The 23,557-nt window shown below is 40.7% G+C and overlaps 3 protein-coding genes across 8 annotated transcripts; 2 read left to right on the top strand and 1 right to left on the bottom strand.

Moving 5' to 3' along the window:
• Window positions 1-8: 8 nt before the first annotated feature.
• casp7 (caspase 7, apoptosis-related cysteine peptidase) lies at window positions 9-7,478 on the top strand. Of its 2 annotated transcripts, none has more exons than XM_035612079.2 (7): window positions 9-166; window positions 486-607; window positions 3,830-3,981; window positions 4,069-4,197; window positions 5,367-5,542; window positions 5,873-6,011; window positions 6,155-7,478. In XM_035612079.2, exons 2-7 carry the CDS (start codon window positions 486-488, stop codon window positions 6,379-6,381), a joined length of 945 nt encoding a protein of 314 aa, XP_035467972.2. In that variant the 5' UTR covers window positions 9-166; the 3' UTR covers window positions 6,382-7,478. The 2 variants fall into 2 exon arrangements, with proteins under 2 accessions (XP_035467972.2, XP_047183439.1); XM_047327483.1 differs by lacking the exon at window positions 9-166 and adding an exon at window positions 256-405.
• Window positions 7,479-7,956: 478 nt separating this feature from the next.
• si:ch211-28p3.4 (zinc-binding protein A33) lies at window positions 7,957-12,855 on the bottom strand. Of its 2 annotated transcripts, XM_035612076.2 has the most exons (6): window positions 12,695-12,855; window positions 12,463-12,525; window positions 11,336-11,569; window positions 11,221-11,240; window positions 10,537-10,679; window positions 7,957-10,360 (listed from the first exon to the last, which is right to left on the bottom strand). In XM_035612076.2, exons 1-6 carry the CDS (start codon window positions 12,704-12,706, stop codon window positions 9,783-9,785), a joined length of 1,050 nt encoding a protein of 349 aa, XP_035467969.1. In that variant the 5' UTR covers window positions 12,707-12,855; the 3' UTR covers window positions 7,957-9,782. The 2 variants fall into 2 exon arrangements, with proteins under 2 accessions (XP_035467969.1, XP_035467971.1); XM_035612078.2 differs by lacking the exon at window positions 12,695-12,855 and having other exon boundaries at window positions 11,336-11,588.
• LOC118287170 (pleckstrin homology domain-containing family S member 1) lies at window positions 11,444-23,250 on the top strand. Of its 4 annotated transcripts, none has more exons than XM_035612072.2 (16): window positions 11,444-11,576; window positions 13,439-13,517; window positions 14,388-14,425; window positions 14,831-14,928; window positions 15,022-15,140; window positions 15,345-15,479; window positions 16,118-16,193; window positions 16,848-16,919; window positions 17,031-17,117; window positions 17,497-17,540; window positions 17,698-17,748; window positions 17,866-17,988; window positions 20,210-20,329; window positions 20,953-21,048; window positions 21,670-21,805; window positions 21,911-23,250. In XM_035612072.2, the coding sequence occupies exons 3-16, from the start codon at window positions 14,401-14,403 to the stop codon at window positions 21,998-22,000; spliced, it is 1,272 nt and encodes a 423-aa protein (XP_035467965.1). In that variant the 5' UTR covers window positions 11,444-11,576; window positions 13,439-13,517; window positions 14,388-14,400; the 3' UTR covers window positions 22,001-23,250. The 4 variants fall into 4 exon arrangements, with proteins under 4 accessions (XP_035467965.1, XP_035467966.1, XP_035467968.1 ...); XM_035612073.2 differs by having other exon boundaries at window positions 11,449-11,576; window positions 13,445-13,517; XM_035612071.2 differs by having other exon boundaries at window positions 11,466-11,576; window positions 14,318-14,425.
• The last annotated feature ends 307 nt before the right edge of the window (window positions 23,251-23,557 follow it).

Raw genomic sequence — 23,557 nt, 5'->3', positions numbered from 1 at the left:
CAGGAGCGTGAGCGAAGCAGCCTGAACGTACTTTCGCTTTCTCAACTTCTTCTTAAGGAACAGAAACTTGGCAGCAACCGCGACTTGTGGACAAGGAAAAAAGGAACCCGCAGCATCCGCACTGAAGCGACTCTGGTCACAGCGTACACACACGAACACTAAGAGTGTAAGTTCATCAAGTGGCCGCCGGAGACTCGGGGTTCGATATGAACGCTGTCGAGTCAGGTGTTACCTTGATTTTATGCTAATCGGACGGTTTAGCTAGCAAAGTTGTGTTTCGCCAAAAACGTCAATTTACTAGTAGCAACTGAATAAACGAGCAGCTCTGTTTGCGGTAGTTTAGCATAGTAATAGTTTACAACGCTTTTAAAACCGTTTGAACAACCGCCGACTCTGTATTGACAGGTGGGGAATAAGGATAATGACGCAAAGTTAGTTAAATCAATGTAAAGCGCATGTTAAGCTAACGTGCGGTGGTGACGCAGATGGCCGCGGGAGCTGCGGACAGGACCGGACCGGGAGGTGAACCGGAGGAAGGGAAGCTGGCGGGGCTGGACGAGACGGACGCCAAACCTGACCGCAGAGGGAGATTCCTGCTGTTCGGGAGGTGAGCCCCCCCTCCAGTTTACTGTACCTGCAGAGGGAAACCCCGTAGACATCCGGAAAGAGGGACGCTCACGTCACGTTTGGGCCTTAGGGAATTGCAGTGTCTGCCCTACCATTGAAATGGAAAAAATGAAATTAATTAAAATTGAGTGTTTATTTATTTATTTCTAAAATTGAGTATTTTACATATAATGTCAACAGAAGTAATTTAAGGTCACATTCCTTATACACCTTATTCTTCAGTCCTGTACAAAGGATTGTGGATGAAACTTAACGTGATATGTGAAACATAACCCTAACGAGGCCTAACCCCCCCCCCCCCCCCCCCCAACCAGTAAACCTAGGGGAAACACTGAATTGAATTCAAATCCATTTCAACACGTGGATAAGATTGTTTTCATGTAGCTTCCACTTTCATTATCACTTCCCTGCCTAGTTATTAGAATTGTGTTATTACAATAGCAAAACAAAGTAGTCGTCTGATTCACTGAACCATTATCTGTGGCTTAATTATAAAAGAAAAGAATGTGTATATTTTGGTTGTTGATATTTTTCACAGGGATTATTGGCACAAATAATTTTATAGTTGTGGTATTGTTTTGAGAAGGCTGTGGATACCCATATATGCAAGCTCAACAGTTCTGTACATGAAGGTTGAATTAGTTCAGCTTAGCTTTAACTAATCAAAACCAAAAAAAAAGAAAGAAATATATGCTACCCTTGATTTGACATAGAAACCCAGTTCTGGATTGTCTAATTTGATGTGGCAAGTCACGTGAACACAAACTCAATTTGGGGACTGATGTCAGGCCTCAAGTGGCTGATCAAATTTAGACTGTACTACAGCAGGGTCTAAAATAATAGTATGATAATATAGGCCCCCTGTACAATATCTTGTGTCTGTGTTCAGTTTTCATTGACTGACAAAAAAGAGAACTCTCTGTTTATTCCAGCCTGACTCACAAGGTGGCACTGTGAACCTTTATGTAATGGAGGAAACACTTGTTGTCACATGTTTCTTCCAGACACTGGTTATTGAACACAAAGCCTGTGTCCTTTGTATGGCAGTAAGATGGTTACCTTTAATGGTCCGGTCAAAGTGGATTATGTTTTTATTTGGAGGAGGGGGGGGGGCACAATAGCCTTAAATGACAGGATGCACAACGATTAAAGGGGAAGAGAGAGAGAAAGAGAGAGAAGACACGCAGCAAAGGGACGCACGGTGAAATTGAACAACAACAACAAACAAAAAAAGATTTTCGATTTACGCTATTGAACACGTAATTAAAGCGTAATTAAACTTTTTTATTTTTTCATCAAATAGTAGTCATGGCTGCCTTATTATAAAGATGGATACTATATATACAAGCACAGTAAACATAAAACTTTATCTAGATTAACGGGGTGTGTTTGTCTTTCTTTGGAAGAAGGCCATGTCTAACCAATCACTTCTTCTTGTGTATAATGCTGGTTGGATTTAGGCTTAATCTTGCTTTTTGTCCAAGACAGAAATGATAAGGCGGATTTTAATCCCCAAGACTCTTTGGTTAGCCGTTGTATGTCAAGGTGTTTAGTGAGGAGGAAAATTTTCTCTGGAATCCATGTTTTTTTGGTTTTTTTTACTTGTAGCCCTTCTTGGCCACCTTTTGTAAAGTTTGAAGTAGTGAGGGACTCAGGGAATGTGTGTAGGTACAGGTGGATTCTGTGCCTGTCAGCACAGGAGCAACATGTTGCCCTGTCTGACCTCAGCAGGGAGCGAGGTGCAGGGGCCATGTGTGAATAGGCCTTTAGAAAGCACTGGTGTGGTGGCGAGGCTGCTGACTCAGGGGGCTCACAGTGCGACGCCCCCGTCCTCAGCACCCGCTGGCCCAGTCAGGTCTCCATCCAGGACAGAGAGCATGTCAGTATCTTAGCACAATATTTAGCTGCCAGGTCTGGAGAAACATACTCATTTTTGGGGGGTGAAGAAAGAAACAAGACAAAATCAACGCATTTCAGATGCAGAGTGGCGTAGCGCTTAATGACGAACCCAGGTAAGGACCCGCAGAACCGCCTCGTGTTCCTTTTCACAGTCCTCCTACCTGCTCTTTCTGCCATGCCCAGCCCACAGCAAAACAGAGTCGCAGCCCGTTGCCCACCCTCGCACAATTGTTCGGTACAGTAGGTTCGCACGGTTTGGAAGTGGGAAGGGGGGGGGGGGGGGGGGGGGGGGGGGGGGGTGGGCTTCAAAAAGTTCTGGATCACATGTTTATTAGAATATGGCTGCGCTGCCTGTGAATGTATGTGCATGGGTCCACATTGCTGCGTATTGTTCCTGTGCGTTGAGTAACCTGATGACTAGGCTCTTCTGGAACAAGCCCGGATTTCGTGACCCCCCCTAGTGGGCCACTGTTGGCTTAGCTATCTGGATGGATCTTTTAAAGAATGGAAATATGACAGGTCTGTGAGAATTGCCACTCGTGGAAGATTTCCTCTTGCTCAATCCACATTGATGTGGTTATGATTTTTTTAAAATCTGCGGTAAGAAAAAAAAAGTTATAGTTTCTTCCTTAACCCGACGGTAGATTACTTGCGACCGAATTTGGCTGTGACATTAATGCCTTATTTGAAAATGTACGTACTCATTGGTTTCTGAGTAAGTGGATCCCATTGTTTTCAGTTTTTCGTGTGAGTTTTACTTGTTGGAAGGATGATTACTGGTTCTAGTAATTAGCTGTAATGTGTAGGAACATTTTTAACTTAAAAGACATGTTCCTGTTCTTTAACTTCTGGTGTACAAGACATGTACAATTTTATGGGCTGATGGACTTATTTATTTATCAAATAAATAAAACATCAATATCTGTTGATTAGATGAGCGTTGTTCTAACTTGTAGCGTCTAAGCTACAATTTGACTTGATCAAAATTCATCTTTTGAATTTGAAAGGCCAGTTAATTTTTCTATTCTTAAATCCACGGTTACATTCATTCTTCTTCTTCTTTTTTTTCTCATGTATGTAATTGAGTTGGAATATTTTTTATGATTGTCCTCTGCTATATAGCATCTTTACATTTACTTATATACCAATTTTGAAAATTGTCGCTAGCTTAAATGGGTCTGTCTTACTGCTTCAAAGTAAATAATATGGCAGTGATGTATTGTAAGTATAAGTGAGAGTTAATAATGGTACTGTGTAAGTGTTAAATGTTTTTGAATGTTTTGTCTCTCCCTGACTCCACTAGTAAGAAGAATAAGGATGGCCAGACGCGGGAGCAGGACTACTCTTCTGAAAGCCATTACAGAATTGTTTCACCAACATTCCAGTATAAGATGAGCCACCAGCGAGTGGGAAAGTGCATCATCATCAACAACAAAAACTTTGATGAAAAGACAGGTACGGCAAACTTGTTTCAAACACATAGTACACCTGGTTAGATTTGGCTCGATATGGCTGTAGAAAGACATTTGTGCGTTTCAACAGGGATGAATGTACGCAACGGCACGGACCGAGACGCGGGCGAGCTGTTCAAGTGCTTCAAGAGCCTGGGCTTCGACGTCTTCATCTACAATGACCAGACGTGTGAGAAGATGGAGTGTCTTCTTAGAGAAGGTGAGTATTGAAGTCTGAGCTACTTCTCACCCTGGTCTTTGTTCAGTAAAGTTGGACGTCCACAGAAAAAGTCACATAAAATGTGACAAGGTCATTTATAATTGTCACGCTACAACATCTTGGAAAAACATTCAAGAAAAGAATTGTTCCTTCCCAGTGTCAGTCTCACAGTAGCAGATCTAGTATGTTGGGCCCACTATGAAATTACTTTATCATTGCGCTGAATCATGTTCAGCCAAATTTCCTCAGGCTTAACACTGGCAAGCTGCTAAGTCTTAATCATGCAGTGATTGCTGATGAATTTGAACCTCTCCGAAAATTGCAGTAATCAACTGTAGCTGCTGGTTGTACCTCAATAAGTCAATTTAATGTTGATATAATGACATTTTTACTGCGTCCCATCAGTTAAAACCACTGTGGTTACACCAGGAAATGTGAACATTTTAATTTTAAAGTCGTAGAGGCACAGATATACGTTTCTGTGCTCACATTTCAATGGTTCACCTTAATGAATGTGGGTCAGGTCAGACTTGTGCAGGTGGTGCTGCTGTAAAAGTAGTTGAATGAATACTATTGACCATCTGACAGTTGAAGGGTCACCTCTTGTGTCACATGCATATAGAAACTACATGGAATCTTTTGTTTAATAGAGAATTATTTGATAGGACATTTTAAGGCCATCCGTCCCTTTGTAATAATTTGCGTTTCTGAAGCAGAATTCGGAAAACCATTCAAACATTTTCAGGAAGTGAACTGGTGCCCATGAAATGTTACCACTTGAGGTAACTGTGACATCACAAAATGATCTGCTCTTTCAACTTTTTTTCTGGTGCACAAGGGGATATGTCATCTCACAATGACTCTTCTTCCTCGTGCCAAAACGTTTAGTTCTGCACAAGAAAAATCAACAGATCTAAAGATTGTAGAGATTAGAATTTTATTTTCCTTAACAAACCTGTGGACAAACACATGACACTTGTTCTGCTCCGATTAGCTTAAATGGTTTTAAACTCCCAAATCAGTATAAATGTAAAAAGGCAAACGGCTGAAAGGAATTTCAGACGAGGCCAATTAAGTTTACAGATTATACATGACTCAGATGCATCAGGTTTAACGAGGCCCCGAGCCGAGCTAAGAGTTGAGTGTTTGTCTGTGTGTGTATGGGTCAGCTTCGGAGGAAGACCATAGTGACAGCTCGTGTTTCGCCTGTATCCTGCTAAGCCACGGCGAGGAGGGCATGATCTACGGCACAGATGGAGCCATGCCCATCAAGACCATGACCTCGCTGTTCAGGGGCGACATGTGCAAAAGCTTAGTGGGCAAGCCGAAACTCTTCTTCATCCAGGTAACGCAGCTCCGAAGACTTTCAGTGATTATTGACCTGATGTGTTGTTGTGATTATGCACCAATAATGTTGAAGTCTTACTGATTATTGTGATAAGTCACCAACGTCTGAGCCAATTGAAAATAATGTGACTTTAGCAGTTGTTTTTTGTTGAGAAGACCGATTTGAATGGCTCTCAGTGGCTCCCCATGGATAGACAACGGTTACTGTGTAAAAACTTTGCCCATCCCAGCCTTTTAAAAACAGTAAATGTTTTAATTGCTTCACCAGGTCATCGTTGAGAAAGCTACTCAGGATCACAATGAAATGTCATTTCATTTACTCCACCAGGCTTGTCGGGGTTCCGAATTTGATGATGGTATACAGACAGATTCGGGTCCGCCGAACGACACCCTGGAGACAGATGCTAATCCGAGACATAAGATCCCTGTAGAGGCAGATTTCCTCTTTGCCTACTCCACTGTGCCGGGTAAGTCTCATTTTAAATTTATCTTTATCGCCTTAAAAATTAATAGATAAAGTGAAAAAGTTTTGGCTATCTATGACATGTTTTATTGCGAGGAGGACATTTCGAAGTGTAGTTTCAGTGCTGACCCGTGTTGATGTTTCTAGGGTATTACTCCTGGAGGAACCCCGGGCGCGGCTCCTGGTTTGTCCAGGCGCTCTGCAATGTCCTCAACGAGTTTGGCAAGCAGCTGGAGATAATGCAGATCCTGACACGGGTCAACTACATGGTCGCAACCAGCTTTGAGTCCTGGTCCGAAGACCCGCGCTTCAGCGAGAAGAAGCAGATTCCCTGCGTGGTATCTATGCTGACGAAGGAACTGTATTTCAACTAACCCGCAGATTGTAACCGACCGTACTGTATGACGGCACAAGACTTGCGTGACAGGACTAGACTAACTGTTTCAGGTACGGGCTAAGTGGTCAAAGCATTCAGGGATGATTCAGGCCCAGCAGGACACTGCACATTTGGAGCACACATTAACATTTTGCATGTGTGGCTGGGCCCAGAAAAACCAGCACTCTGTGAAACAAACCAAAAGAAAAAAATATATATATTTACAGTGGCGCTCCGGGTTCATGTGTTGATGGTGAAATTTATTCCTCTTCTTCAGGTTGTTCTTCAGAATAATGGCGTCACATTTGATCTGATCTTTGTCGACGGGCAGTGTGAAATATCCATGTTGTTCCCCCAGCCTGGAAAATTTGCTGCCAGTTTTTGTGGGTTCGGGGAATTGTGATTGAAAATGCCTCTCTCCATTTTCCAGCATTTGCAATAGATGAAGGCAAGCGAGGACAAGAAATAATTTGACACGAGTATTTACTGTGAAATAAATCAGAAACCAGGTGAAAGTTGAAATTTTTTTTCAACTTGTCCTTTTGTATTTATATGATATGATTCTTCAGAAACAGTCCAAGTGAAGGCTCTACAAGGTTTAGAGAAATTGACTTAAGAAATTCGAATAGTTGATTACGAATGCTTTAGAAATGAGGGACGTACCTTTATTACAAACCTGGTCCTCTGAATTGTTTTTTTATGTGGAAAATGGATCGGGTCATTTTCAGTTATCCGTGTTTCAATGTTTTCAGCTGTCAGTTGTCCAAAAAAAAGGAGACAATGGTAACACAACACTCCTGTGAGCAGAAACATGTCACGGTGCTCTTGCCAAAGGCTCAGTGTCTCAGCCTTCCTAGCAAATTTCAGTTGGTAGCAGCATGCTGGCATCCTCAGGTTCTTTGATGTCCCCATGATGTGGGTTAAATGTAATGTTAAAGAATTTCATATACGTATGGCTAGGAAGGTGTGATCTTTTGCTGTGTAGTGATACGTTCTCTGAGATATGGGTCAAGTGCTTAGTATATATATAAAGTCCAACCCCATGAAAGAAAGAATCAGTTAATCAGTCTCTAATCAGTTTTCTCAGTGGAAAAACTCGAAAAAATTATTTAAATTGGTAACACTCAAATGAATTAGGTTTGTTCAAATTAAAGTTAACAAGTTAAGACAATTGAATGAACTTAATTTATATGTGTGTTACCAATTAAAGTATTTTTTTTCAGTCAGCTTCACTTGCTTGTTTCATCAAGCCAGAGAAGGTGAAGTTCATGTATTTGAATTTGATTATTTTTTTGATTATATGAAAAAATAATGCACTGTTCTTTTTTATTAGTCAGGGTTTTATCTTTAAAATTAGACATTGCTCTCAAATAGTTTTACAAAGTAATAGGATACACGCTGCAGGGTTTTTACGGGATTTAAAAAATATCCAACACTGATAAATATTGTGTAAAGCTGGACTGGTGCCCGAAGCACAAATGCCACAACATTTCACTGTATATTAGTGTTGTACATTGTCATAACCTACTCTACACTGTAGTAACTGGTACCAAGTAATGTCTTACTATTTTTATTTTTAAAGTTTGAGCTTTGCTTTAGAATGACTTAAGAAACACAATCCATTAAAAACATTGCTTTAATGTATTATCTTAAAGCACTTAGTGCACTTTGCCAAGTTTTTTGAAACAATATGAATTATTATAATTGAATTATTTAATTATTATATACATTTTAATATTTTATTTATAAAAGACATTTACTGCTGGTCATTACAATTTACACAAAATTTGTCTTTGCATATACACTCATTGTGCCAAAGTCTGTCATTTACAGAGGCAGCTATTACTGGTGGTGACAAGTCTGAACAAACACAACCCACATGTCCACAATACACACTCTCACTGTTGCTACAACGTCTCTACACTGTTCACACGACTGCATGTGTCAGAAATAATCCAGGGAGGAGAAGTTCCGCAGTAGCTTTCATTTATTGTCACACACTCTCCTTTTCTCGCTTTGTAATTTTTTTATCAGTCATTTTTTAAATTCTTTTGATAACAATTGCATGATACTCTTAGGGGGCCAGCAGTGTGATCCGTACTGGCGCTCCCTACTTCTTGTCCAATACAGCCACAACTCTTGAGTCCTCTCGACACATGGATCTCTGATCAGTGACGTGTTGCCCAACCTGTGCGGAAAAGGAGTGTTTGCTCCACTTGTTTTGGAATGGAATTGAAAGAGGGGAAAAAAACATTTGTAGGGGTAAAAAAAAATATTAAAATGCTTTCCGGTGTTAAATGCTGTTGTACTCAGGAATATATTTGAAAAATATTTGGAAAAATGAATGAATGAATTACATTGAAATTATAATCTGGCCCTATATTTTTATTATTATTTTATTTGGGGCAATACATTGTTTAAATGACTTCAAAAAACAGAGGAATGCTTATGTAAACATTTTGTTGTATTAAAGAATTTATTGTGTAACGAGTTGTGTCATATGTTTTTTTCATCTGTTAACATGGTAATGAATATGTTTTTCTTCATTGACTTAACCAAGTTAAATTACTACTAGTAAATTACTCCCACAGTTGGGTTCCATTGTCAACAATTCATACTTTTAATAGTAGACAGCTTTCTGTTTACACGTTCAAATCCTATAATAGGACAAAAGCCAACAAAGATTCTGTCAAACAAAAAGAATTTCAGATTTTCTTTCCTGTGACCCTAGACCTCTATTGTTTTCAAAAAATGATTAAAACAGCAATAATAACATATTTATATAGTACTTACACAGTTAATAAAATAATACAATTACAGTATGAGTAATATGGGCACATAAGTTAATTTGGAGCAACTTTCTGTTGTAAATACTGGATACTAGAGCACCTGTGTGTTAATCCAGAGCAAAAAAAATAGTCCTGTTTGAATAAAATGGTAAAATCCATGTTGCCCAACTGTTTTAGGAAATTTATTATAAACTTGTGCTGTATTCGTGACTCATTTTATATGATTAAGTAGGAATCACACTGGGCTTGGAGAAGAAGTTCAAAAGTTTTGAAAGGTGAAGCTAATGCATTTTTGCTTTTGGTATTTTCATGAGAATGAGAAATCTTGTTGAGAATAAGATTCATATGTAGAATAACAAGGTACGAAGGACAGCTCTGACGTTAATTTCCACCATGAAGAGAACAATGAATGACTGGAAATGAACAACATTTCCTCTGATTCTAATCGATAATTGAGATAGACCTGTGAAAAATAGGCATGAGAACCTAGCTGACTCACACAAAGCTAAGAATGTCTGGTCAGGCAACTGATGCGCATGTCCCAGAGTGCAACACATTCCTCACCACCTCTGCCCCATCCTTCCTGCCCCTGGGGCATTCCTGCTGCACTTCACAGAACAGGAGCTGATCGGGAAGCATCACAGATTTTAAGTGATTTCCAGTTTGTTCCTTCGTTGTCGTGACCAGTACACAGGGCTGGGTGTAAGTCGTCGGTGAACGTCCCGGCACAGAAGCAGTGGATTGGGGTCATGGCGTCAGCTCCCAGGAAGCACACCAAACCCCCGGGGAAGCTGCAGTACACCCCGATACGACCGAACTGTTTCCCTGCCAGCAGCGGCAGCTCGTGCTGGACGCCGCCGTGCCACGCCGTGTAGTCTCCGCTAAAGTATTCCACGCACCACGACTCTTTGCCTCGGCCCAGCCAGCAGTCCTCCACGCGGCCCCTGCGTGGGATGCTCGGGTAGGTGAGCCCCAGCTCCCAGTAGGTCTTCCCGCTCACCTCCACCTCCCAGTAGCGGCGGCCCTCGCTGAAGCCTCGCTGGCTGATGACATTCAGGGTGTTGTCGAAGCGGGAGGGAGTCTCTGGGACATCCCGCCAGGTGTCTGTGTAGGTGGCCGAGTCGCCTTTGGGAGAGATGATCAGCTTGGGGTGGGCGGTGTCTGCGTCGAGGACGACATCTGCAGCATCTGTGAGAGACATCAGAGAAAATTAGATGATGTATATTATACATGCGGTATATTATACATGCGGCTGATGTGTCACGTTCTCGCCACAGGGGTTAGAGTTTGACAAGCTGGGAGCGAGACTCCTTCATGTGTCAATCCACCTGTGTGTGTGTGTGTGTGTGTGTGGGTGAACTCACAGCTCTGAAACAGTTTCTTGGTGACAGGGACCTGGGATCTGATGAACAGCAGCAGGTTGATGGTGAGACTCAGCAGCTGTTCATTCCTGAACTCGTCCGTCCGAATCAGGTCAGGGTCAGTCGACTTCAGAGTCTCGGAAATTCTAAATGCAGACAAAATAAGAGCTTCGAACGTCGAGGGGATCTTCCCTTCTTGTTACTCTCTGATCCAGTAATGACCAACTTGACCAAGGCCCCAATTAAAGAGCACTAATATAAACAAATACTGACTGTAAAAAAGTAAACAAACACTTACAATCAGCCTGACTAATTCTTTTAAAATATATGTACATGAGTCATGGAATTTTTTGTTGTATGATCATGATGATGTGTAATCTAAAAAGTATGTATGAACTATAACTAAGTTGTGTCCTTCAAACTGAAGAGGAAGTGTTGTTCATCAAAATGTCTTGTTTATTTTCAGTATGTGAGAAAGATATACGGTAAATTGCGCCGCTCGAAATTCTTCCTGTGGGTTTTTCCCATTTTGTCTGTCTGAAGAATGGTGTTTCGCAACTGCTTTATTTTGATTCACTCTTATCTATTAAAGCTTCCTGGTTTACGAGCCAGATCTGTCACAGTGAGTAAGCTTATTTGATTGACACATAAGGTTTTTGTGCAAAGCTCTTTTATGCCATACTGTACCTTTTGTCTGTTTCAGCGTCCTGTAGAAGTCATAGAAAAGGAAACAAAAGAGCTTCAGACAGTAAACTATTTTATGCCCCATAAGTAACCATAACAGTTGACCTTTTGTTTGCACCTGAATGTCAACTTCTTGTGCGTCGTTTTTCACGTGTGCACTGAGGTTGTCCAGTTCTAGGTTCAGGTCCTGGCTCAGGTGGCGGCAGACCTCGATCCTCTCCTCCACCAACCGCTCCACGGCCTCGCGCTCGGTGTCCAGCTGGGTCAGCGTGATGTGAAGATCTTCGTCCAAAACCCGCTTCATGTCCTCGTACTTCTTCTGGATTTTCTCCCTCACTGCATTGGTCTTTCTCTACACGGTGAGAGAAATACTTCCACAATAGTTTGTTAAATTGGCTGATTAATGATTTTTTTTTTTCATTAAACTGTAATACTGCAACAATACAGATATTTGAAGTACATATTACAATAGACTATGAGAGCATTATCGTCTCAAGTAGTATATTAACTGTTTGCTCAATAGAATGTCAGCCAGTAGTTGAAAATGTCACAAATTATTTTTTGGCTTGTTTTGAGTCCAAAGTCCAAATAATCAATTTAATATGATTCAATTTCATATAAAAAAAGAAATAGAAAAAAAGCAGATCATTACAACCGAGATGCTGCGACGAGGAAACCAAACTTACAATATCGAGAGAAATAAATTCAATGATTAATTGATTATTGAAATATTTGCAGATTCATTTTCTGCCAAAAGACCATATTGATTAATTGGCAAATAATTCCAGCACTTCAGAGGACGTGAGCAACAATTACAGTATCTTTGAAATGAGCTTTCGGGTGGCACAGAATCCACAGAGTGCAATGAACAAAGACAAGGCAGCATTACAAGAAAAAAATGCTTTGTTGACGATAGTGCTACTACTGTAGGAAGACCAGAAAATGTGGAAAGAAAAATAAGCAGTTGCGAGATAGCACTTCGCTCTTTTAACCTTGAGTTGAATGTAGTTCAGCAGTACAAGGACACCACTTTGTGTTCCCCTCATGTCAGCCGAACGAAATATAAACATTAAAAAATATAAATCACTGAACCCACATAGGGTTCACAGGCAAGATTCCTGTGTTTGTTGATTTAATACCCCAAATAATTCAGACCCTACAGACAAACTCCCGCCGTGTGGTCCCTCACCTCGGGTGATATTGCTCGGGTCAAACACTATGACATGTTGTATAGAACACACTCACCGTTATCTCCTCCCGCTTCGCTGCCAGCTTCTTCATCCTGTAGGTGATGGCTTCTCTCTGTCGCTGCAGGTGCCGAACCCAAACAGGCGCGAAAATCAAAAGAAAGGGTTCAAAAAGTGGAGGTCAGAAGAAGTAAAAAAAACAAAACAAAGGGTAATGGTGGTGGGTCAAGTGTCATTGACATTTCTTTAAAAAAAAAAGTACTTGTTTCGTATTTGACCTTCCCTCCTACCTTGCTGTTCATTTTCTCTACAGTGTGCTGCAGATTAAACTCCTTCCAACAGTGACTATGTGACCATGAGGGATTTATAGGCCTGTCACAGACGTGAGGGCTTAGTCACGGGGGGGGGGGGTTGACAAGGTCAATATATGCCACCCACTGCCTCCACTGTCCTGGTGCACTTGCAAGCATGTACCTTGTTTTATTGGGTGGGAGCGACATGAAACTAAAAACGAGAGAAAGGAAAACAGCGGACAGCTAAAGGAGCAGGACACAGGCAAGCTGTCACACGCGAGGCAAGAGTTGTTTTGATTTCGACCAATCGAGAAGAGTTCTATATATACAGTACCAACCTGACACTGAGCAGCGACAACCAGAAATGATTTCCCCTTTCGCCTCAGGTCTTATGGGGCAAGAGATTATGGGACACATACGACTGTGACTCTGCTGATAAGTCAACTCTGAATCAGTGCAGAATTCAATATCTGCCAGAAACAGAAATATGTCTTTGCCTTTAATTGGCCTGCATATAGTAATACTACAGCTTCTAAAGCAGTAGGTTTTAGCTTTTTATACTTCCGCTTCTAAAAATCAACCTTATTTTAAACACACTGGCTACACTTTGCTGTAATCCAACCTGTTTACCATTTCTGAGCTTAAAACAGTTCACTGTTTTTTAAGCACTCCAAACTCCAAAGATCAAAACAAAAGTAGAAACCAGAAACTCCAGTTCCCATTATTGCTGTTGTTTGGCAGGAACAGGGCGATATCCAGCTTCCTCATGCAGCAGCCCTTATTGTGAGCTGAGCAGCGTCTCTGAACAGGTGCCCCACAGGTAAGCACATGGTAGTATGTTTACATATATATATTTATATATATTTACATATGTGTGTGTGTGTGTGTGTGTGTGTATACATATTGTAATATGTTTTGATTTTGTATGTAGTTACTCTTGTGATGTGACACAGTGTTAAGTGTGCATCTACACGCCAAAACACACGTTTGGTTCTGTCTTGAGAACATCCTTAGTTGGGTAAAGCTTGAAAATAACTTGGCATAAAGAGAAGAATCAATATTCTTCATATGACATATTGTATGTGCAATAATGTACTTAGTATTGACTCAGTGCAGTCCAGTGCTGTAAGTACTCGAGTCCGATTGTCTCTGACTTGTCTCATCGATCCTGCCAAGTGTTCTAGTCGTTCTCACACAGATAGCTGAAGGTGTGCATGATTAATGCCACACAGCCTCGCTTGGGAGGACTGTTGGCAGTGTTACTTTGGTTTACTATTTTTTCCTTTGTACAACAGATTCTTCAGGACAAGTAATACGTTCAAGAACGGGAACCATTTTCTTAGTGACATCTGTTTTCCATTGGCAGTCCGGAATGTTAGACCATTAAAAAAATGAATCAACATCTAAGATGTGAAGTTGCACTTCAGCTTAATGTGACTTTTAAGTGAAATTGCTCTACTTAAAGTGAAGGATATGGCCTCTTTGATCCTGCAGTGTTGTTACCCAGCACTTGCTTTTTGATCATTACAAAAATATGAACAGGTAAGTAAGCGGTCTTTAAGAGGATTCTTTTTTTCTGTCTCGGTCTTGACTGTGTCTCTCTTAATCCCAATGTTGTAGGTTTGGATATTTTGATGCTGGTTTGAAGTGACAGAGACTGACGGATCGCTGTGCTGTTTTTTTTGCTCAGGTTTGCTGTCACAATGTCTAAGGCCCAGAAGAACACAGGTAGTGTATCACACCTGGAAATCTGGTTCATGGTTTCATGATTTAGGTTTTTTTTTGGTGGTGGGGGGGGGGGGGGGGGGGGGCGTTATCAGGAAACCTGTTTTTACAGTTAATCTCTTCAGGTCAAGCAAGACTCATTTGACACCTGGAATGTGCTGTGGTACCAAAGTAATGCCTGCCAACATACTCGTTAATAGTATAGAGTTTTGTCATCACATAGCCATTTCTTTAACTTACTTTTGAACAAAGGTTTTTTCGTTGTTTCAATTGCTTGTTAATCCTCCCTCTATGAATGACTTTTCATTTTCCACTACAGGAAAAATAGTGTTTAGACAGCTCGCTGTAAACAAAGACAAGATCTAAGTCAATTGTCACAGAACAATAGGCCTTTTCTTTTGCCCTCAGGAAAAAACGCAAAGTTCTACAAACCAGTGAGAGATGTGACGGAGATCAGATCAGGATATCTGTACAAGTCTCCTCCAACAAGACGAATGAAGGCAGAGGTGACTCTTTGCACAAAATTAAAGCAATGTGTGGCTGCTTTTATTGTTGTAAAATGACATTTTAATAAATAATTCACTCTGCTTCTCCTGCAGAAATCGTGGAAGAGGAGGTTTTTCGTGCTGTTCGAAATCAGCCAGAACGAACATCAACTGAAGTACTTCAGGAGTGCAGAGGAAAGGGACAGCCCACTCGGAGGGATAGATTTGTCAAAGTATGTCATCAAAAAGAAGTATTTTCTCTAACCTATTAAAAATAAACATTAAAAATATATTATAGAAAAAGGTATGTTTCAAAAGTCAGTGTGATTACCCACAAGCCTGTATGCATGTTGTTTCTCTCTCTCGCTTTTTGTTTATCCGTTTTAATGGCTAAATGTTGTTCTCAGCATATGTACCCTTTTCTGTCCCTCTCTCAGTATCTCACTTTTGTATGTGAACCCTCAACAACACCAGAGGTGGGGATGGGTCCCGGGGAAATTCAGTTGCTCCCCCTCCTGTGTGCTCTGCATCAAGGCTGTCAACCGGGACTACTTCCTCGTCGGGGAGAACAGGTCGGTCATCTGGTGATATAAAGCGGCGAGACAGAATTTATAGCTCCGTTTACCAACTTCCATGCATTTTATGACACTGTACTGTAAAAACACCTGACATACCACACGTAACACCGGACTGTGTTTCACTATCACCCCAAACGGGCAATTCACTAAAGAAATAGAATTGTGTGAGTAGTTGTCGGCGTTGTGTCACGCAGATAATTTACCTTTTATCTGCAATTCCATCTCTAACTATTTTTGCTCTAACCAGATTTTGGATTTTGAATGATTGCTGCCATTTTAAAACACCATGTGTCAATGTGCAGGAAAATGGTCCCAAAAACATGGATTGCACTAACCCGGCCGGGATGGCAAATCCTCCTCTGAACACTCTCACAGTGCGTCACACTAAAACACTTCCCCCTGCCCCTTACACTGTCTACTATTTCAGGATTTCTTACAATCAAAGTTAAATCATGTGGGTGTGCCTTCCTGTAGAGTAACAGTCTATCAGCCGATAATGGCTTTTTGCCTTCCACCTTGTTGCTAACTGTCACAATTCCCACTTTATATTTGACCTCAGAATTCAATTTGAAATCGAATATGATAACCATAATTTGAATGGAAAATTGGATTTTGAATATGCTTTCTCCTAGTGAGCAAGTGGACGGCTGGTTCTCTGACCTGTTTGACGCCCTGAAAAACCGGCCGCATAAATGTATGAGCTCAGAGGTACATTTTTATTTTATTTCTTCTTTATTTCATAACAGCTAATGGGGACCAAGCCACTCTTGCAGTGCACTTTTTTGTTGTTTGATTAGCAGTCATGTCAATAATCATTTGGTGTATCTTCTTTCATTCTCTCCTGTTGACAACATGTTGGCAGTTCACATCAGGCTCTGATTTTCTTTCTACGCTCTCTATGTTTTCAATCCGTACCTATTCAGTGCAGTGTTTAAGATTGTTGAGTGTTTAAGTGTTTTAAAAAAATGAGTACATTTATAGCAGCTTGTTGACAGATTTATTAATAAAAATGAAATGAACCTCCGCCCACATATTTGCTATTTCATATTTGACGAAGGCAGCAGAAGATTATCCAAGTCAGATGAGTTCACACCAACAGGAACATTTCCAGAAACATTCTGTCATCAACACGCTCGCTGGCTGTGAATTTTGCAGAGATTCTGCTGCTGCATTGGGCTCACTTGGACATTTTCCAGAAATGTTACCAGTGGGCTGACCAGACAAGTTCTGGAAAATGTAAAGAGCAACGTTTGACTTACATTGGCATTTTCACATACAGCTCCTTCGGAAAATTTCAGGAAAATGTCCTTGTCTATATTGTACATGGTGGGCGCTTTCACCTTTGGTCGGTTTTCTTTTCAGCCAGTGCTCAAAATACGGTCCAAGTCTGAGCCGCTGTCAAACTCTTTGGATAAAAATGCCAACAAATCCAAGGTGAAAGAAAAAATATACACACTAATTGTAATGAGTATGCAGTTCAGTTGGGACAGTTTGAGGTTATTTTACTTTTGGTGAAATAAAGCATGCTGCTTTCTGATTGGACAGGAGGGTGAAGATTTTTCAAAAAGACCTGCATCTGAACCTGTGAATCCAAACTATGACTACCCGAGATCCTACTCTACAGAGACTCAAGTACGACTGCAATATTTCATTATTTTCATTGTCATTGAATCTATTTTCTTGATTGATCAATTAATTGAAGGAAGAAAACGCCTGTTACGTTTTCTCACAGTGGGGTCTTAAAATGTCATGTTTTGTTCGAGCCATCTGTCCAAACTACAAATTCATTCAGTTTATCATAATTTATAATGGTTAAGCATCAAATCCTCAATGAATGAATGAACAGTCATTATACAACTTGAACTTGGCCATGCATGTTGTACCAGTAGTGCTGAATTAAATATAGTGATAAATATAATTTTACTTAGCTTCTAAAAAATGCTGATACTGTAACTAATGTGTACTGTTACTGATGATGATTTGAATGCATTTTTTATTTCTTGTGCATCAGGCCTGCGAAAATGATTCAACCAGCGGCAACACGGTGGAGTCACTGTGAGTGTTCATTGCTGTTTTCTTATGTCGGACCAAAACACCTAGAGTCACATTACCTCAAGTGACACATGCTGGAATTGTGACCTTGATTACTACAGTATTTAATATTGTTCATATTTTTGTTTGTATTACTGTTAATTTGAATATCATTCTGTAGATATGAAACGATGCGGGAAGTTGTACCTGGTGAAGTAGCTGAGGCAGCAGCGTAAGTTAGATTCACACATTCCTAAATTGCAGGAAAAAATAATCTTATTTGAATAATGATAATAATTGCTGATTATTGTTTAAATTGAGAGCCGTTCATTGTGCCAAATGTCTCTAGGGACATTGAAGTTGAGTGGGTGACCGGCAGTCTGATGAGGTCTGTCACTCAGGCCTTTGACAAACTGAAGACCCAGATTACGCCACTGCCTCCGTTCAATGAGGAGACAAATGACGAAGACAGGTACACCACAGACTATTCGCTGGGCTGTTTTCTTTTTTTCATTTTTCATTCTCTCCCCCCCCCCCCCCCCCCCCCCATGGGCCATGTGTGTATTTGTTACTTTTCACTTTGATTTCTTGAGTCGGCGCCCTATGCTCATTGTGCAACATGTGTCGTCAGCGCCCTAGATACCAAAATAGCTCAGTCATCGGAGGTAACCACAGTCTCGTTGGCTCAGACACCTGGACTGACAGAAGCGCTGGTATTAGTTTTGCAGCGCATAACCGAGTGCCTTTCTCACAATTATCCTGCTGTTGACAGTACAGGATAAATGTGAGAAAGGCACACCAGAGCCTGTTGCGCAACTTACATGCTTGACTATCACCTTATGAAAGAGGTGATCTATGAACATGATGGCACTGCCCCTGTTTAATGATTCATGTGCGTGCTCGATTTTAAGACCTTGTAGAAAAGGAACAGAATATAAGAGAAGCGAATAGGATAGGACAGAATGCACAAAGAAATGTAAGTGCACTCCTCTCAGTGGAGCAAGAAGGAATAAAAATGACAAGATAAGAAGTTAAACACCACGAGACAAAAAGATAAAAAAAACGATCGACCCAACAACTCATAAACTCATAAACACTGTAAAAGAAACATATTGATGTTCACAGTCAGTGTATCCAGGTATTCGCGGCCACGGACGTTTCCACTGGTGTTTGTTGGTTTGTTTGTCAGCAGTATTAGACAAAAAGCCCGGAACCGATCTGTAACAAACCTGGTGGAGGGACTGGACTCGGGCCAACAAAGAACCCCTTCGTGTGTCTGGTCAAAGGAGCGGATCCAGGAATTATAATTTCTTTTGTCACAGTCCTTAACATTAAGACGTTTTCATTAGTGTCAATAAATAATGTATGGCTCTCATATTTATAGTGAGGTCTATGAGATTTTACAATTCCGTTCAAATTATCAGACTACTTCCTCTTCACCTTTGTGTTTCTGTTGCGTGAGCCGGACAGGCGTGGGTGGGATGGTTTGGCCTTAGCAGAGGTTGCCTAAGTTAACGTGCCATTCCAGGTCATTTTATTATTGTTAGGTCGCTAATTAAGCTTCATGGTTCGCTGCAGTCACAGTCTACTGGACTGTCACTAATTTATGATGCTTATGTATGTTTTCACACCAATGCAAAGTATTGTATTAAGCATTTGAAGTCAAATCATGTGTGGCTTTTGCTAAAACAATAGACACTTTGGCCTCAAGTCAGTGGAGCTGTTGCTGGTGAGTGAGTTTATAATTTAGAAGAGGAATCAATTTCTTCTTCTAAATGTTTCTTCCCTCCCGACCTGATATTGTCTGAACGTTAAAAGCTAAATTCAGAAGCACACACTTTGAAACCAACTATTGCCTTTGTATCATATACTCATCTTCAATGCTGAACTTACAGTCATAACATTTAAGCCTGAAAGACACTCACCATATTTTTTTTAAGTATAGTGGAGTTTGTCAAGGAAGAGTTGCACATTCCACTCGTTTCCTACAGGGCAGGTTTTAACCAATCAACTCTGACCTTCGCGCTAAGACTGTTGTTTTAATCACCAGCACAACAGGTGAACACATCCACTTTGCCTCTTCCAGGGTTTTTTTATGGCCTCATCTCCTGTGTAAAAAAAAAAACTCTGATGCTGTTTGCTTTGTTAAATCGGCAGGAATATATCATGTGCTCATTTTGTGTTCCACCCTGACGACCATCTTCTCTTTTTTATACGAGTCGAAAGACTTGTTCCTAAAGTGCATCTTAATTAGAGTTCCTCTTGTGCCTGCACAGTGATTAGGGACTTTTGATGTTTTGGTCCTTGAACAATAATTTTAAAAATAGAAGAAGACATCTAGCTGCCCCCCCCCCCCTTTTGTTTGGAGAGAAACTTAGTGTTTTTTTTGGCATACGCAATGCTCTTGTACTTTCGATCAAACATTAGTTCTTCTTCCTCCACCCATCCAAAGCTTCTAACACAGTGCCAGAATCTAGTTCTTCCCTCGTGTCATTTGGCAGCTTCAGCAGGTCCTTGGCTCTTGTAAGCTGATAGCCTGTTTGTGGTTTATTCTCGCTATCTCTCCGAGCTTTCTCAAGGTCTTTTGTTGGCCGTCAGCCAAGAACACTTCAGTGACTAATAGATGAATGCAACTGAGATGTGCACCTGATAAAAAAAAAAAATGCCTCACGCTGTCACTGGCTTTTTTACAGAGAAGAGACGCATCCTTCGGACTTCAGCAGCAGCTCCAGTGACAACGGGGCCACCTCTCCCATGGAGATGCTGGAGAGTCGAAACGTGCACACACTGGAACAACAAAGCTCTACTGAGAGGTGAGACCCCGTAGCGAGTGATCTCGTTCGACAGTTGCAAAAGCAGCTTTATCATGGTAACAGAGAACAAATTAAAAAAAAAAAAAAAAAGACATCGCCACATTGACTGAGTTAAATAGAAGGATCATGATGTCATGCTGTGACCATCGCTGGAATGTTGCATGACTGGTCGGAGTCGTTTCTGGAGTTTTCATCAACTCAGCTCGGAGGGGGTCTCGTCCGGGGTGTTATCAATGCAGAACCGCAACTGCTCATGCCAATTCTTTTTTTTTCTAGTACTTACTAAAAATTGATATGTGGCTGCAAATAATAACTTTTCTTAACAATGTAGGAGGATCTTGGCACATCTTGAATTCCTTTTTTATTTGATGGAAGAATTGAGGGTTAAGATTTATTCATTTATTCATTCATTTTTATTGAGATATTTTTATTGAAGAACACAAATTAGCCAACACTGAACATTTTCAAGCCTAATCGAATTTGATTGAAATCTGCGGGAGCCTCTAAAAACACGTCCACATTGCGTGCCCAGTCGAGGGTGAAGATTTAGATTTAGCATTTCTTTGTGTCATGTCTAAATCTATACACTGTGGAGTGTGTTCTCTGCCATTTCTTACCCCAAGTCTGGACCACATCATCCCAGAGGAAAGAGATATTGAGGTCAAGCAGGCAGATTTGAAAAAACACCTGACGCTAACAGAAGTGGATGGGAAACCGAGGTAAGTTGTTGTACTGTAAAACGTTTTTATCCATATTAGTGAAACCACCAAAAGCAGATGTTGTTTGAAACATGCATTTGCAGTCCCGACGTTTTCCTCAACTTTTACAGAGATGAACACAAATGTCCGCAAATGTTGTTTGGGACATTTTCCGCAATGTTTTTTGTCTCCATATGTGAACAGCAAACTGTCCGGGGCCCAATTCTGTCCTGTTCTTTCTGGACATTTTGCGGAGTTCATGACTGAAAACAGCTATAGTGTCTACATGTACACAGACTGTGTAGGCAGCACGGCGGCAGAGCAGCAGCATCAGTCCTCCATCAGTAGATACACATGATGTTTTCAGGCACATTGTTAAGTGTTGGTCAAACCAAGGAAAAATGTACTTGCACTAAAATACCAGCCATGGCTACCTAGGTGTGGCGAGTGTGAAACATGAGCTGTTGTGAGGCCTGCGCAGACAACTGGATTTATTAAATGAAGGCCTGTCTGTTCTGTTAGGATTGTTTGTGAGACGGACGAGTGAACAAAGCGGCTCAAGAGACACTCCTGTGTGGACAAGTCGTAAGACATAAGACATAGCAGTTGTTTTCTGTGTGTGTGTGTGTGTGTGTGTCACAGTGTGTGTGGGTGGACAGGCCAGCCGCAGACAGTGTGCCTGTTCCACATGGGAGACCACATCCTGGCGATTAACGACTTGCACATTGACAGCGTGAAGGAGTTCAACATGTACATCAGCAAGTCGCTCAAGAACGAGGTACATTCATCGCCAGCAACGCATCAGAATTCGTTAGGCCGCTTGTTTTTTGTGTATCCATGCAGTGTGCGATCTGAGAGGCCCGAATTCTTTTTCTCTTTCCAGGTGAAACTCACCATCCTGCGTCTGCCCGGGTGCTCGCCGCTGCATTCCCCGAACTGTGTCTGCAGTAACTTGCAGGAAACTGACCAGTAGAGATGAGACAGCTACTTCTACTATTGCGTCCGGGTGTGTTAGAATGACTCTTTGAGGCTCCTCCTACCTACAGTTGGGTTTGTACCACTTTAGATAACAGACAGTATTTTCACCCTGACTCACATTATATGTAGAATGATACAGTATGTGGAGTGAATACAAGAACCCGCAGTTGTACTTAGTAGCCATCTTTTCTATCAGTGTGCTACACAAGGTTTTTAAATATGAAATGATCTCAGAAAGCAAGACCACATGTAGACACATTAGTATCTTAAGAATATTTAAAAAAGACATTGATATTTAACGAACATAGTGCAGGTGGCTGGTATGAGAAGACTTCTAACAAGAAGTGGTTATCCCAGGAGAGTCCAGGGATTGCAAGTCAAATGCATGGATGGAAAATACACTGGACTTTTAGAAAATGGAGACAGTAAAAGCATTTGTCAATCATACATTGAAAAAATTTGCTTCACACTGGGGTAAACGTCTTGATGTCCTTTAGGTCTGATCTTATTTTCATAAATCAATGAAAACGATCACTTCCTACTACTGTCCATCATTCCCCCCCCCCCTTTTTAGTTTTTTGGAATCAATGTGTAAACCTTTGATCTATTTCAAAACTTGTGGCAAATGTTTGAATATATGATATATATACTGTACAGTATGGTATCTTAAATACATTGTATGCCCGGTTATCAAAGACTACTGGAAGGGGATACACGATGCCCTACAAGACATTTTCAAAGATGTTATGCCTTTAGAAATCAAGACTATGTATTTTGGGAATTTACCCAAGACCTGATTGAAAAAGGACAAATACTTGTTGAACATTCTGTTGGTTGCAGCTAAAAAGGCTTTAACCAGGAAGTGGTTATCGCAGGAGAGCCCAACTCTAAATGGATGGATGGACATCACAATGGACATTTACAAGATGGAAACGATAACAGCATTTGTCAATCATAAATCAGAGAAATTTAACTCATACTTTAAAAAGTGGATTCACTTTGCAATGCCCCAAAGGCCTGATTTTGTTTTCAAAGATCATTAGTCAGTTTACAAGGAAACAGACTACTCCCTAACTGTTTTACAGTTCTTTCAACTTTAATTTTATTTCTTTACTGTATTGTGTCGGTATGTGTGTACTTTTTTCATACTTTTGCACTATTCATGTATCAATGATAAATGATGTGGAAATATTTGACACTAAAAACCAATTAAAAAAAAATAATAAAAATATTAATATATGGAAATTATGTTTGATGCTGAAAATTATTTTTTTAAAGTTGTGTTTGGGAGGAAACAAAAGGGAGGTATTTTTACCTCAAGATTTTTCCTCATACCGCTTGTAAGAGAGCACAAGCTTTGTAAGTTTATGCAGCACAATTTTATAATTCAATTGAAACTATATATCTTAAAAAAAAACCAATAAAATTAAGTTTAATTCTGTTATTAGAACAACACTGCAAAACTAAGTCATCTGTAATTTGTATCGCGATTGTGGTCATTTCATGCCTTCAACCTTTGAGAATACCGTATTATCAGTTCAACAACAAAGCC

The sequence above is a fragment of the Scophthalmus maximus genome, chromosome 16 (assembly GCF_022379125.1).
Source record: "Scophthalmus maximus strain ysfricsl-2021 chromosome 16, ASM2237912v1, whole genome shotgun sequence".
Classification (NCBI taxonomy): Eukaryota; Metazoa; Chordata; class Actinopteri; order Pleuronectiformes; family Scophthalmidae; genus Scophthalmus; species Scophthalmus maximus.
This window is presented reverse-complemented; position numbering and strand designations above follow the sequence as displayed.